Below are 15102 nucleotides of genomic sequence, written 5' to 3'. Positions count from 1 at the left end.
CAAGTTTTTAAGGCATCTTACGACATCAAAGACAGAAATACAAAGAGGAAATATCGACATTATAAGCTGGAGTACATGGTGTCAAAAGAGACAGTCAATTGTACAAGCGTGATCCGGTATTGGAGGAAGGACTTCTGAGAGTGGGTGGTCGTCTAAATAGACTGGCAATGCATGAAGAGGCTAAACATCCTATTATTCTCTCGAAGGACTTTCACATATCAACATTATTGTTACGACATATCCATGAATTGATCGGACATGGAGGAAGAAGTTTCATGCTGTCAAAACTTTGGACTTTTGAGTTTTGGACTATATGCTGGAGATCATGCCTGATGTTAAGGGTTTGGTGCGTACATTATGACTTCAGACTAAGAATAGGTATGTTACAAAACTTACCTTCAGCGGCGCTGCAGTTCTGTCACTGCCCGTGTGCGCGACTTTGGCTCCTTTGAGAGGGGGGACGGGTTTAAAATGCCGTTTTCCTCCAGGCTGCTCAAATCGATGTTCAGCCTGTTTAGTTGCTCAAGAAAAATCGCTCCGACATTCGTTCTCTGGAGTTATTTTTAAACTGCGCTGGATAATTTAATTGCTAGAGTAAATTAAAAATCACCTTCTAAAGCTGTGAACACCGACAACGGGACGGATCTCACGTAGGGAACAAGGCAAGGTACACCGTTTATTTTTACATTAAAAAGTGCTTCTTAAGATGCCTTTAATCAAAATTTTACATTGCGAGAGGGTGACTTGGGACCCATACGAACCGACAGTATTTTTCCTGCCGATATGGGGTTTAAATTCACCGCAACGTTTCAATCGATCGCGTTCCACAAAATCTCACTCGCAAGATGATTTAAATGGCCATTAATTTACGGGAATTAAACACTAAATTCCATCCATTTGGCCTATAAATTCATGACAATAATGCACACCTATGGAGCTATTGGAATTGGACGTATACCAGTTCAGTTTGTTAAGGCAACTGCTTATTGTGGTTAAAACATTATAATAACCTGTACTTATTGCTGAGATGGGCAAAGGCAGTGAGGCATGAAGAAGGGCAGCTGGACGAATAGTGAAAATGTCAGTTTTGAAGACTGTGAATGAAGATTGTTATTTGAAGACTGTGAATGAAAATTGTTATTTGAAGATTGTGAATGGATTTGGAGGCAACACAAGTTAGGTAGAAGTTAAATTGTCAGCACACTGATGTTGACATGTTGTCAAGTCCATAGCATTTCTGCCTGCAATGCAATAAAGTTTAAAAAGCTCACTTCTGTAAGTTAACAGTGGCTGCTCCTGTCACGCGCACTATCAGGAGCACTGGGCATAGATGGCTTTGATCTCCACAATTCCCATCAGGATCCACAGATGCTATCTCTCCTGATGAGCTTCTCCTGCAGCCATTCCAGGACCGAGAATGCTATTTTGGCCTTGCTGTGGCTGAATGGTGAGGGCCCTTTATGAGTTGGAGACCTGGCATCGATTACCATAGGGACGACAATTACCACTATTAAACCCACTAATGATTGTGGAATACGTAACAGTTTAAGGGTAATTGTACACATGGATTTTCAGTGGAAATTCAGTCATATACTGCTGTACTTACTCCAGTAGATTTAGTGCTTCTAATTGGGGACAATACAATTTTTTGATAACCATATAACAATTACAGCACGGAAACAGGCCATCTCGACCCTTCTAGTCCGTGCCGAACACGTATTCTCCCCTAGTCCCATATACCTGCGCTCAGACCATAACCCTCCATTCCTTTCCCGTCCATATAACTATCCAATTTATTTTTAAATGATAAAAACTAACCTGCCTCCACCACCTTCATTGGAAGCTCATTCCACACAGCCACCACTCTCTGAGTAAAGAAGTTCCCCCTCATGTTACCCCTAAACTTCTGTCCCTTAATTCTCAAGTCATGTCCCCTTGTTTGAATCTTCCCTACTCTCAGTGGGAAAAGCTTATCCACGTCAACTCTGTCTATCCCTCTCATCATTTTAAAGACCTCTATCAAGTCCCCCCCTTAACCTTCTGCGCTCCAAAGGATAAAGCCCTAACTTGTTCAACCTTTCTCTGTAACTTAGTTGCTGAAACCCAGGCAACATTCTAGTAAATCTCCTCTGTACTCTCTATATTTTGTTGACATCCTTCCTATAATTAGGCGACCAAAATTGTACCCCATACTCCAGAATTGGCCTCACCAATGCCTTGTACAATTTTAACATTACATCCCAACTTCTATACATACGATAGCAGATTATTAAGTAGGAATTAATTTCTGAAGAAGGGTCCTGATCCGAAATATCTTGGATAGCCACATAGCTGGGAACATGGAACCTAAGGGGAGAACAGAAAGCGCTGGAGTAACTCAGCGGGTCATTCAGCATTTCTGCCGGACTGGATAGGCGACGTTTAGGGGCGGAACCGTACTTCAGACATAATTCTGAATGGTAGGAAATGCAACGAAGACCCCCAACTCCCATTTCTCATATCTTTTATGATAACTGGGGCATATGGCGCGCTTTAGTGCCAAAATTGCGGCGGAGAACAGAGACTCTCTGAGAGAGTGGATGGGAGCTGAATGGACAGTTCTGATGAAAAGTCACCGACCTGAACCCTCTCCACAGAGGCTGTCTGACGCTCTCAGTATTTCCAACATTCTTCGTTTTATTGTAGATTTTCTATCTCTGCAGTGTTAAAAAATAACTTTTAGGCCTGCAGACAACCGACACCGTCGGTTTGATGGTTACCATGGCAGCACAGAGGGAGGCTTCCATTGGCCGGGCGGCCCGGGAGCAAGTAACCAAAACAACGGGGGCGGGGCCGAACCCCTGATTGACGGGTGCTGGAGGTTCAGGGGGCGGGGCAAGCCCTGAATTGACAATGACTGGGGAACCAAGGCGCAAGAGGACGGGGTGATAACTCAGTTACCAAGGGGATCTCAGTCAGCAAGGGGAGCATCGCTGGGCTGATTAACGGGACAGTAGAGGGCAGAGAGTGGCCTGCACGGACCGTAACCGTGTATAAGAAAGAACTGCAAATGCTGGAAAATCGAAGGTACACAAAAAAGCTGGAGAAACTCAGCGGGTGCAGCAGCATCTATGGAGCGAAGGAAATAGGCAACGTTTCGGGCCGAAACGCAACCGTGTAGTTGGGGGCGGGGGGGATCCGGTGTTTTGACGGCACTTGAGGCAAAATCTGCACCAGTTACTTCAACGATTGAATCATTTGATGACACAAAATGCTGGAGGAATTCAGCGGGACTGGCAGCATCTCTGGAGATCAGGAATGGGTGATGTTTCAGAATAGGTGATGACCCGAAACATCACCCATTTATTTTCTCCAGAGATGCTGCCTGCACAGCTGAGTTAGAGACTCCAGCATTTTAGAAACATAGAAACATAGAAATTAGGTGCAGGAGTAGGCCATTCGGCCCTTCGAGCCTGCACCGCCATTCAATATGATCATGGCTGATCATCCAACTCAGTATCCCGTACCTGCCTTCTCTCCATACCCTCTGATCCCCTTAGCCACAAGGGCCACATCTAACTCCCTCTTAAATATAGCCAATGAACTGGCCTCGACTTTGTCTCTATCTTCGGTTTAAACCAGCATCTGCAGTTCATAGACACATAGAAAATAGGTGCAGGAGTAGGCCATTCGGCCCTTCGAGCCTGCACCGCCATTCAATATGATCATGGCTGATCATCCAACTCAGTATCCCGTACCTGCCTTCTCTCCATACCCCCTGATCCCTTTAGCCACAAGGGCCACATCTAACTCCCTTGGCCTCAACTACCTTCTGTGGCAGAGAATTCCACAGATTCACCACTCTGTGTAAAAAATGATTTTCTCATCTCGGTCCTAAAATACTTCCCTCTTATCCTTAAACTGTGAGTTCCTTCCAACACGATTGAATATTCGATTGAATAATTTGTTTTCGACAGCAGGGGGAGGGGCTAGGATGGAGTGACAGTTCCCGGGGCAGCAAGGGAGCGGGTCGTGATGCGAGTGACGGTTGGCGGAGCAGCAAGGGACGTGGTGTGAGTGACGGTTGGCGGGGCAACAGGCAGCGGGGGGAGGGGGGGGGGGGGCGTGGTGAGTAACGGTCACCGAGGCAGCAAGGGGGGGGAGGTGCGAGGTGGTGTGGAGTGACGGTTACCAGGGCAACAGGGGAGTGGCGGTGTGGAGTGACGGTTACCGGGGCAACAGGAGGAGGGACTAGGGTGGAGTGGCGGCTCCCGGGGCGGTCAGTCCCCAGTTGCAGGCTGCAGTGGGTCTGTCGGTGAAGAGCTGCAGCATGAAGGATCCGATTGGGTTCTTGCGACGGCAGCAGGAAGCTGATACTGGGGATGCGGCCGAACGGTGGCAGAGGATGGAGACCTTCTACAACAGGAGGTGAGGCCTGGCTCTGCCCCTCTGTGAGGTGACCAAGCCCGGCCGGACAAGGGGTGGGGAGCTACGCCAGTGCCCTCGGGAGTGGCGCCGGCAGGAGCCGGTGTAGGCCCGCCATCCCGCCTGCTCCCTCGGCCTCACGTGGCAGGAGCGAGCGGCTTCACTCTTCAGTTTGTGGGGCTGACCATCAGGCTCAGAGGAACATTTCGACCCCCTACATATCCTGGGGTTAATTTTGGTGGCTGTCCATCCCATCCGAGGCAGGGTTGGCAGTAACATAAAATCCTGAGCATTGGCCTGCCACTCTCCTGGTTTATAATTCAAGAGCATGACTGGGCGACTTTCTTGTGTAGGAAGGACCTGCAGATGCTGGTTTAAACCGAAGTTGGACACAAAAAAAGCTGGAGTAACTCAGCGGGCCAGGTTGCATCTCTGGAGAGAAGGAATGGGTGACGTTTTGGGTTGAGACCCTTCTTCAGAAGTCCAGAACCGTCTGAAGAAGGGTCTCGACCCGAAATATCATCCATTCCTTCTCTCAAGAGATGCTGCCTGTACAGCTGAGTTAGTTACTCCAGCTTTTTGTGTCTATCTTGGCAAATTTCCTGCTCGTGCAATGGATTATTTGAAGGGCTGATTGGGGAATTCGGGTCCTTGCACTATGTATTCATAGAAACAGAAAGCAGGAGTAGGCCATTCGGCCCTTCGAGTCAGCCATGAATATGATCATGGCTGATCATCCAAAATCAGTACCCCATTCTGGGTTTTTTCCCCATATTCCTTGAATTCCTATTGCCCTAAGAGCTAAATCCTACTCTTGAAAACATCCAGTGAATTAGCCTCCACTGCCTTCTGGCAGATAATTCCACAGATTCACAACACTGGCTGAAAAATGTTTTTCCTCATCTCAGTCCTAAATGGCCTACCCCTTATTCTTAAACTGTGACCCCTGGTTCTGTACTCCCCCAACATCGGGAACAATTTTCCTGCATCTACCCTGTCCAATCCACTAAGAATGGTTATGTTTCTATAAGATCCCCTCTCATACTTCTAAATTCCAGCGAATACAATCCCAGTCGACCCATTCTTTCATCATATGTCCTGCCATCCTGGGAATTAACCTAGTGAACCTTCGCTGCACTCCCTCAATAGCAATAATGTCTCACCAGGGCCCTGTGCAACTGCAGTAAGATCTCCTTGCACCGAGCCTTACGGCACCCACTGGTCACTGCCTGCCATTTTGAAAATGACCTGTTAATTCCTACTCTTTGCTTCCTGTCTGCCAACCAGTTCTCTATCCATGTCAATACCCTACTCCCAATACCATGTGCTCTAATTTTGCACACTAATCTCTTGCGTGGGACCATGTCAAAGGCTTTTTCAAAGTCCAGATACACCACACTCACTGGCTCTCCCTTATCCATTCTACTCGTTACATCCTCCAAAAACATTCCAAAAGATTAGTTAAGTATGATTTCCCCTTCATAAATTCAAGCTGACTGACTGATCCTGTCATTGCTTTCTAAATGCGCTGCTAACAATTGACTCCAGCATCTTCTCCACGACCGATGAAAGGATAACTGGTCTATAATTCAATTTTCTTTGTCCCTCCTTTCTTAAAAAGTGTAGTTACATTGGCTACCTTCCAGTCCACAGGAACTGATCCAGTCGAGAGAACATTGGAAAATGATCACCAATGCATCCGCCATTTTTAGGGCCACCTAAAATCAGGCCCTGGGGATTTATCTGCTTTCAATCCCAACAGTTTACCTAACACCATTTTCTGACTAATGTGGATTCCCTTCAATTCCTCCCTCCCACTATATCCTCGGTCCCCTAGTATTTCTGGGAGATTCTTCATAGTGAAGACAGAACCAAAGTATTTGTTTAACTGTTCTGTCATTTCCTTGTTTCCCCATAATAAAATTCCCCTGTCTCTGACTGTAAAGGACCTACATTCGTCTTCACTAATATTTTCCTTTTTACATACCTAACGAAACTTTTACAGTCAGTTTTTATATTCCCCGCAAGCTTTCTTTCATGCTTTCCTCCCCCCCCTCTTAATTAACCCCTTTGTCTTCTGTTGTGTTCTAAATTTCTCCCAGTCCTCCGGTTTGCTGCTGCTTCTGGCAAATTTATATGCCTCTTCCTCAGATTTAGCACTATCCTTGACTTCCGTCGTCAGCCACGGTTGAGTCGCCTTCCCAGTTTTATTTTTTCGCCAGACAGGGTTGAACAGTTTCTGGAGTTCAGCTATTTAAATCTTTGCCATTACATTTCCACTGTCAACTTCGCCAGTCTATCCTAGCCAATTCCCGTCTCATACTTTCAAATTCTCTTTTATTCAAATTCAGGACCCTAGTCACACTCCATCCTAATGCAGAATTCTACCATATTATGACCACTGTTGCCCAAGGGGCCTTGCACAACAAGATCGCTAACTAATCCTTCCTCACGTCACAATACCCAGTCTAGGATGGCCTGCCCTCTGGTCGGTTCCTCTACATATTGGTTTTAAATACCCATCATGTAAACATTGCTGGAAATCCTCCTCCTCAGCACTGTTAGCAATTTGGTTGGCCCAATCTATATGTAGATTAAAGTCACCCGTGATAACCGCTGTACCTTTGCTGCAGGCATCCCTAATTTCCTGTTTGATGCTATCCGCAACCTCCCTACTCCTGTTTGGTGGTCTGTATACAACAAGCATTTTCTGTACTTTCGCTGTGCTACTCATCCCGATTCTACAGCATCCAAGCCAAAGTCTCTCCTTGCTATTGCTTGAATCTCCTCGTTAACCAGCAATGCCACCCCACCTCCGCTTCCTTTCTGTCTATCCAATACCGCTGCATGTTTAGCTCCCAGCCTTGGTCACCCTGGAGCAGTATCTCCGTAATTCCAACTATATCATTCAGATTCAGATTCAAACTTAATTGTCATTGTGCAGTGTACATACAGTACAGAGACAACAAAATGCAGTTAGCATCTCCCCAGAAGAGCGAACATATAATATGAGCAATAAATATATATACGTACACACAGTCGTAGTGCATTTTTTTTTTCTGGGGGGAGGAGGGGGGGGGGGGGGGGGGTGACTGGCAATCACCAAGGTACAGAGTTAACTACCCTTAACTCATATCCCTTAACTACTAACTGCGCCTTATTTCGAATGCTCCTCATATTAAGGCACAAAGCTTTCAGGTCAGTTTTTCTTATCTCCCTTTACAAGACATGGAAAATATACAGCCAGCCCTTGATTGCCTGCATTTGGAGGAAAGTTCAGTTGGCATTTGCAAGGATTATCACTGAGTTGCTAGCCTGACCTTCCTAATAGACCCTGATAACACTATGTTCATTCATTATAGCAACATGCGATTCTGTTCACAAAGATAGGCTGCATCATTATTCTATTCTATTCCATTCAATGTATGAGCACAGACTTGCAAAATACACACCATTGTTTCAAATGTGAACTGTTCCGTTTATTCTAGGCTCTGGCATCAACTCACAGTGGAACTGCTGGAATTCACACTGATTCCTTGCTTTCCATCTGGGGACAATCTGTTACAGGTAAGAGATGTAATTACAGAGTCATTTATTTGTTGGCTAAAAATGGGTGAGGAAACCTATCAATCACCTCCAGTTGTGCACCTTTGGCTGATAAATTGAGCTTATCTGCATTAAACAATAAAAGCAAAGATTCCAGTGTCTTAATTGTCCCTCACTAAGAGTGGCATGGTAGCAGAGCCACTAATTGGCATGTTGAGAGTGAACCAGAGTGAACACTGCTTGACCTTGTCCATATCAATCTACCTGTTGCAGCTCTGGCCTCAAGTAACCTCCACACTTTTCTTAGAGAAAAACTGTCTTCATGCAAAATGCCATTATGTTGGCACTTTGGTTGTTAAAAAAGTGAGGAATTGGCTGATATATACTCCATCATGTCAGGTTATCAACTCTGTTAATGCAACTACTACAGTAGTAAGGCGTACCAGGGGAATCTAAAAATAAGCAGCCAATCTGCTGAAGTTGCATCATGGTTACTTGCATGCCAAACTGCAAATATTGCATGCAGTATACTGATCTTAATGATCCACAGTCAATGGATCAGCCCAACATTCTGCAGTCCTCCTATATCTATTTGTAAATAACTGGGCGGTAAATGGCTAACAGGATAAAAATACACAATAAACTGCCTATGCTGGAATCTTGAGCAAACCACAAATTGCTGGAGGAACACGTGGGTAAGGCAGCATCTGTGGAGGAAATGGACAAATGACGATTGGAATGCACATGTTCCCAACCAAATCATAGAGAGAGGCAGAGAGATTCATTACATTTATAAAACTGACATTTCTTTATTTTTTCCAATGGCCCGAATATATAATGTGGCCCTCATACTGAAAAGTTTGGAGACCTCTGACCTACGTTAACCTGGCCACAACCTATGTTAACCTGGCGACAACTACGACATCGCCTACGTCAGGAGAAGTTAAACTACGCTCATTGGCGTCAAACCCACTGTCGCCGACTGTCTCCGAAAATTTTTCAACATGTTGAAAATCCAGTGGCGACCAGAAAGACGCTACGACTCTTTGGGTGACTGAGGAGACTAATCACGACCGTACAGGCAACACCCCGGCAACCATGTGGCGACAGCCTAGTCGCCTGTAGTTGACTAAAAAATAGTCTAAGTGGGACAGGCCCTTAACTCAAAACAAAATGATGACAATGTATTGAAAATTAAAAAAAACAAATACACTTATTCATTCCAGACATAAAGGCTGGACATATAACAGTGCAATTTTTGTTTTGCAGTTGTATGAAAACTTCATAAGTGACTTTGAGCACAGGTAAGCATTTGGTAAGATGAATAATGTTGCTCAGAAACTTGATTTATTTACTTGGGTTGAAATGTAATCTCAAACCACCCTCCACCAACCCTCCTCTGCTTCCTCACCCCCTCTCTCCCCATCTCCCTCTTCCCCCTCCCCTCCTCTATTACCTTGCCATCCTTCTTTCTATTCCTATCCTCCATTACTCCTCATCCCCCAGCACTCCAACCCCCTCCTCTTCACCCTCCCTCTTCTTTCCCCTCTCCTCCTCCCCCCACTCCCTTCCTCACCTCTCCCTCCTTTCCCCTACCCGTGGAAAAGTGGTTTTGTCAAGTGGTTTTTATAAAGTTTAAAATGTGAATAACTTGTAAAATATACCATCAATCAGAACGAAACTTGTTTTATTTACATCGCAGGACAATGGTGAGTAAGGTGGGTCAAAAATTGAAGCTCTACCATACCGTTTTTGCACAAATATAGGTACAATTTATAAAGGTACAAACAAATATACAATCAAGGTGAGTTTTAGTTATATAATAATAATAATAATAATATTTATAATATTTTATATATATATATATATATATATATATATATATATATATCTATCTATCTATCTATTAATATATAAAACTCTCGCCCAAAATTCCGAAACGGAACTCCGTCCGGCTGTCACATTTCTTCCATTGATTCCCTGCAACTCCGAAACTGGACGCAGAATCGCCGACATCTTTTCCATTTCGGTAGAGATTTCACTTTTCTTTCTAAGTATCCGCTCCTCATTACATTCCGTCGTGTTTAAGTACACGTTTTTAATCAAATCCTTCCCCCCCCCCCCCCAATATTTCAAAACTAAACTGGCTTCACACCCACAGAACCTTCACCAGCCCCAGCCCCTGCTGAACGTTCCATCGTGTGATGTCACAATGCCCAATCTTCACATATGTCCAATCGGAATGGATTCATTTACATATGCCTATGCAGGAGCCCAAGCCAATGGTGAACGTTCCATCGTGTGATGTCACAATGCCCAATGTTCAAAGACATCGTTGCCATAGAGAGGGAGTACAGAGAAGGTTCACCAGGCTGATTCCTGTTATGTCAGAACTTTCATATGAAGAAAGACTGGATAGACTCGCCTTGTAATCGCTAGATTTTAGAAGATTGAGGGGGTATCTTATAGAGACGTTTAAAATTCTTAAGGGGTTGGACAGGCTAGATGCAGGAAGATTGTTCCGGATGTTGGGGAAGACCAGAACAAGGGGTCAAAGTTTAAGGATAAGGGGGAACGCTGAATCGCCGACATCTTTTCCATTTTGGTAGAGATTTCTCTTTTCTTTCTAAGTATCCGTTCCTCATTACATTTCGACGTGTTTAAGTGTACGTTTTTAATCAAATCCTAACCCCCCCCCCCCCCCCCAATATTTCAAAACTAAACTGGCTTCACACCCACAGAACCTTCACCAGCACCAGCCCCTGCTGAGCGTTCCATCGTGTGATGTCACAATGCCCAATCTTCACATATGTCCAATCGGAATGGATTCATTTACATATGCCTATGCAGGAGCCCAAGCCAATGGTGAACGTTCCATCGTGTGATGTCACAATGCCCAATGTTCAAAGACATCGTTGCCATAGAGAGGGAGTACAGAGAAGGTTCACCAGGCTGATTCCTGTTATGTCAGAACTTTCATATGAAGAAAGACTGGATAGACTCGCCTTGTAATCGCTAGATTTTAGAAGATTGAGGGGGTATCTTATAGAGACGTTTAAAATTCTTAAGGGGTTGGACAGGCTAGATGCAGGAAGATTGTTCCGGATGTTGGGGAAGACCAGAACAAGGGGTCAAAGTTTAAGGATAAGGGGGAACGCTGAATCGCCGACATCTTTTCCATTTTGGTAGAGATTTCTCTTTTCTTTCTAAGTATCCGTTCCTCATTACATTTCGACGTGTTTAAGTGTACGTTTTTAATCAAATCCTAACCCCCCCCCCCCCCCAATATTTCAAAACTAAACTGGCTTCACACCCACAGAACCTTCACCAGCACCAGCCCCTGCTGAGCGTTCCATCGTGTGATGTCACAATGCCCAATCTTCACATATGTCCAATCGGAATGGATTCATTTACATATGCCTATGCAGGAGCCCCAGCCAATGGTGAACGTTCCATCGTGTGATGTCACAATGCCCAGTGCTCATAGACATCGTTGCCATAGTGACAGTACAGAGAGTCAGATGTGGGCCGAGGAGCCTTCAAGACAACATGAGATGTTCCCATATTGTGTGAAAATATTTACGTCATTCACCCCTGAACCTCGATAAGAACACCACCTGCACATCTTAATTAAATTAGAGAAAAACGGAAAAGAGGTCGGGCATTTACACTTTTAAGGCTCTGTGTGTGTCGAAGCTTCGTGTGTGTGATGCCGCACCGCTAACCCCCCCACCACCCCCCCCACGCGTTGCCGAGACGGACCCGACTTCGACGACTTCAAGATACGATATTTTAAGACGGCAGGGACCCGACTTCGACGACCAAATCTCCCCTGGGGGCTACAGGTAGGGAACGGTCTTTATGCACTTTTCCAACTCTGTGTGTGGGGGTGGTTAGTGTGTGTGAGGCGCCCGCCCCCCACCCCCCCCCCCAGTGGGGGCTACGGGTAGGGAACGGCTGCGTTGGGGGATCAGACCCAACGGGTTTGCCATTGGTCGTCGTGTTTAAGTGCACGTTTTTAATCAAATCCTAACCCACCCCCCCCCCCCCCCCAATATTTCACAACTAAACTGGCTTCTCACCCATAGAAGCAGCACCAGCCCCAGCCCCTGGTGAACGTTCCATCGTGTGATGTCACAATGCCCAATGTTCAAATACATCGTTGCCATAGAGGGAGTACAGAGAAGGTTCACCAGACTGATTCCTGGGATGTCAGGACTTTCATATGACGAAAGACTGGATAGACTCGGCTTGTACATGCTAGAATTTAAAAGATTGAGGGGGTATCTTATAGAAACTTACAAAATTCTTAAGGGGTTGGACAGGCTAGATGCAGGAAGATTGTTCCAGATGTTGGGGAAGTCCAGAACAAGGGGTCACAGTTTAAGGATAAGGGGTAAATCTTTTAGGACCGAGATGAGAAAAACATTTTTAACACAGAGAGTGGTGAATCTCTGGAATTCACTGGCACAGAAGGTAGTTGAGGCCTGTTCATTGGCTGTATTTAAGAGGGAGTTAGATGTGGTCCATGTGGCTAAAGGGATCAGGGGGTATGGAGAGAAGGCAGGTACAGGATACTGAGTTGGATGATCAGCCACGATCATATTGAATGGTGGTGCAGGCTCGAAGGGCCGAATGGCCTACTCCTGCACTTAATTTCAATGGTTCTATGTTTCCCTCTCCGAAACCCCTCTCCCACCCATCCCTCTCTCCCCCACCCCCCTTCCCTCTCTACGCCACCCCCTTCCTCCTACCCCTCTGTCCCTCTTCCATCACTCCCCCTACCCCTCTCCACCTCCCTCTCCACTCTTTCCCCTCTCTCCCCCACCCCTCTCCCCCTCCCTCCCTCCTTCCCTACCTCCCCATCCTCCCCCTCCACCACATCTATCTCCCCATCCCCCTCTCTCACCCCCTACCCCCGCTCTCCTTTCCCTCCCAAATCTGTCCCATTTCCTCCACCTCCTCTCCCCTCCCTCCCCTCTTCACATCCCCCCTCCCTCCCCCCACCTGTGTGTTTGGGGGTTGGTTAATATGAGTTTGATGCCGCAGGCCCCCCCCCCCCCCCCCCCCCCTGCAAAACGCCGTTGGGGAAACAGACCCAACGGGTCTGCACTTGGTCTAGTTAATATATAAAACTCTCGCCCAAGATTCCAAAACGGAACTCCGTCCGGCTGCCACATTTCTTCCATTGATTCCCTGCAACTCCGAAACTGGACGCAGAATCGCCGACATCTTTTCCATTTCGGTAGAGATTTCACTTTTCTTTCTAAGTATCCGCTCCTCATTACATTCCGTCGTGTTTAAGTACACGTTTTTAATCAAATCCTTCCCCCCCCCCCCCCCCCCCCCCCCCCCAATATTTCAAAACTAAACTGGCTTCACACCCACAGAACCTTCACCAGCCCCAGCCCCTGCTGAACGTTCCATCGTGTGATGTCACAATGCCCAATCTTCACATATGTCCAATCGGAATGGATCCATTTACATATGCCTATGCAGGAGCCCAAGCCAATGGTGAACGTTCCATCGTGTGATGTCACAATGCCCAATGCTCAAAGACATCGTTGCCATAGAGAGGGAGTACAGAGAAGGTTCACCAGGCTGATTCCTGTTATGTCAGAACTTTCACCACTTAAAAGTGTAATGCCCCAACGCAAAAGTGTAATGCCTCCTCCCCCCCCCCCCCCCCCCCCCACAGTTTTTCAAATAAAAACTGGCTTCTCACCCATACAAGCAGCCATTTCGGTAGACATTTCACTTTCCCTTCCAGCTGTCCACTCCTCATTACATTTCGTTATGTTTATGTCCATTTTTTTCATTAAATCCTTCTCCTCCACCCCCCCCCCCCCCCCCCCCCCTCACTCATTTAAAAACGGCCTTTCGGGAACGGCTCTACTTCGAGGACCACGTCTCCCGTGGGGGCTGCGGGTAGGCAACGGCTGCATTGGGGCATTACACTTTTAAGGCTCTGTGTGTGATACCGCCCCCCCCCCCCCCCCCCCCCCCCGCGTTGCCGAGACGGACCCGACTTCGACGACTTCAAGATACGCTATTTTAAGACGGCAGGGACCCGACTTCGACGACCACGTCTCCCCTGGGGGCTACAGGTAGGGAACGGTCTTTATGCACTTTTCCAACTCTGTGTGTGGGGGTGGTTAGTGTGTGTGATGCCGCCCCCCCCCCCCCCCAGTGGGGGCTACGGGTAGGGTACGGCTGCGTTGGGGGATCAGACCCAACGGGTTTGCCATTGGTCGTCGTGTTTAAGTACACATTTTTAATCAAATCCTTCAACCCCCCCCCCCCAATATTTCAAAAATAAACTGACTTCTCACCCATAGAAGCATCACCAGCCCCAGCCCCTGGTGAACGTTCCATCGTGTGATGTCACAATGCCCGATGCTCACAGATGTCCAATCGGAATGGATCCATTTACATATGCCTTTGCAGGAGCACAAGCACTTGGTGAACGTTCCATTGTGTGATGTCACAATGCCCAATGTTCAAATACATTGTTGCCATAGAGGGAGTACAGAGAAGGTTCACCAGACTGATTCCAGGGATGTCAGGACTTTCATATGACGAAAGACTGGATAGACTCGGCTTGTACATGCTAGAATTTAGAAGATTGAGGGGGTATCTTATAGAAACTTACAAAATTCTTAAGGGGTTGGACAGGCTAGATGCAGGAAGATTGTTCCAGATGTTGGGGAAGTCCACAACAAGGGGTCACAGTTTAAGGATAAGAGGTAAATCTTTTAGGTCCGAGATGAGAAAAACATTTTTCACACAGAGAGTGGCGAATCTCTGGAATTCACTGGCACAGAAGGTAGTTGAGGCCTGTTCATTGGCTGTATTTAAGAGGGAGTTAGATGTGGTCCTTGTGGCTAAAGGGATCAGGGGGTATGGAGAGAAGGCAGGTACAGGATACTGAGTTGGATGATCAGCCACGATCATATTGAATGGTGGTGCAGGCTCGAAGGGCCGAATGGCCTACTCCTGCACTTAATTTCAATGGTTCTATGTTTCCCTCTACGCACCCCTCTCCCACCCATCCCTCTCTCCCCCACCCCCCTTCCCTCTCTACGCCACCCCCTTCCTCCTACCCCTCTGTCCCTCTTCCATCACTCCCCCTACCCCTCTCCACCTCCCTCC

At 46.7% G+C, this 15102-nt stretch overlaps 1 protein-coding gene across 4 annotated transcripts in view; it reads left to right on the top strand.

Moving 5' to 3' along the window:
* The first annotated feature begins 4085 nt into the window (after positions 1–4085).
* The window catches only part of LOC116986906 (26S proteasome non-ATPase regulatory subunit 13-like), a 43605-nt gene continuing 32588 nt past the window's right edge, over positions 4086–15102 (top strand). For 2 of the 4 annotated variants that reach the window (XM_033042690.1, XM_033042689.1), the window contains exons 1-3: positions 4229–4407; positions 7893–7971; positions 9220–9254. In XM_033042690.1, the coding sequence (XP_032898581.1) occupies positions 4310–4407; positions 7893–7971; positions 9220–9254 (212 nt within the window). In that variant the 5' untranslated portion in view covers positions 4229–4309. Of the gene's footprint in view, positions 4408–7892; positions 7972–9219; positions 9255–15102 lie in introns of all 4 variants that reach the window. The other 2 variants (XM_033042687.1, XM_033042688.1) reach the window with 2 other exon arrangements.

Source organism: Amblyraja radiata, chromosome 24, assembly GCF_010909765.2.
Source record: "Amblyraja radiata isolate CabotCenter1 chromosome 24, sAmbRad1.1.pri, whole genome shotgun sequence".
In the NCBI taxonomy this organism is placed as follows: Eukaryota; Metazoa; Chordata; class Chondrichthyes; order Rajiformes; family Rajidae; genus Amblyraja; species Amblyraja radiata.
Note: the sequence above shows the minus strand (reverse complement) of the source record. Positions and strands in the feature narration are given on the sequence as shown.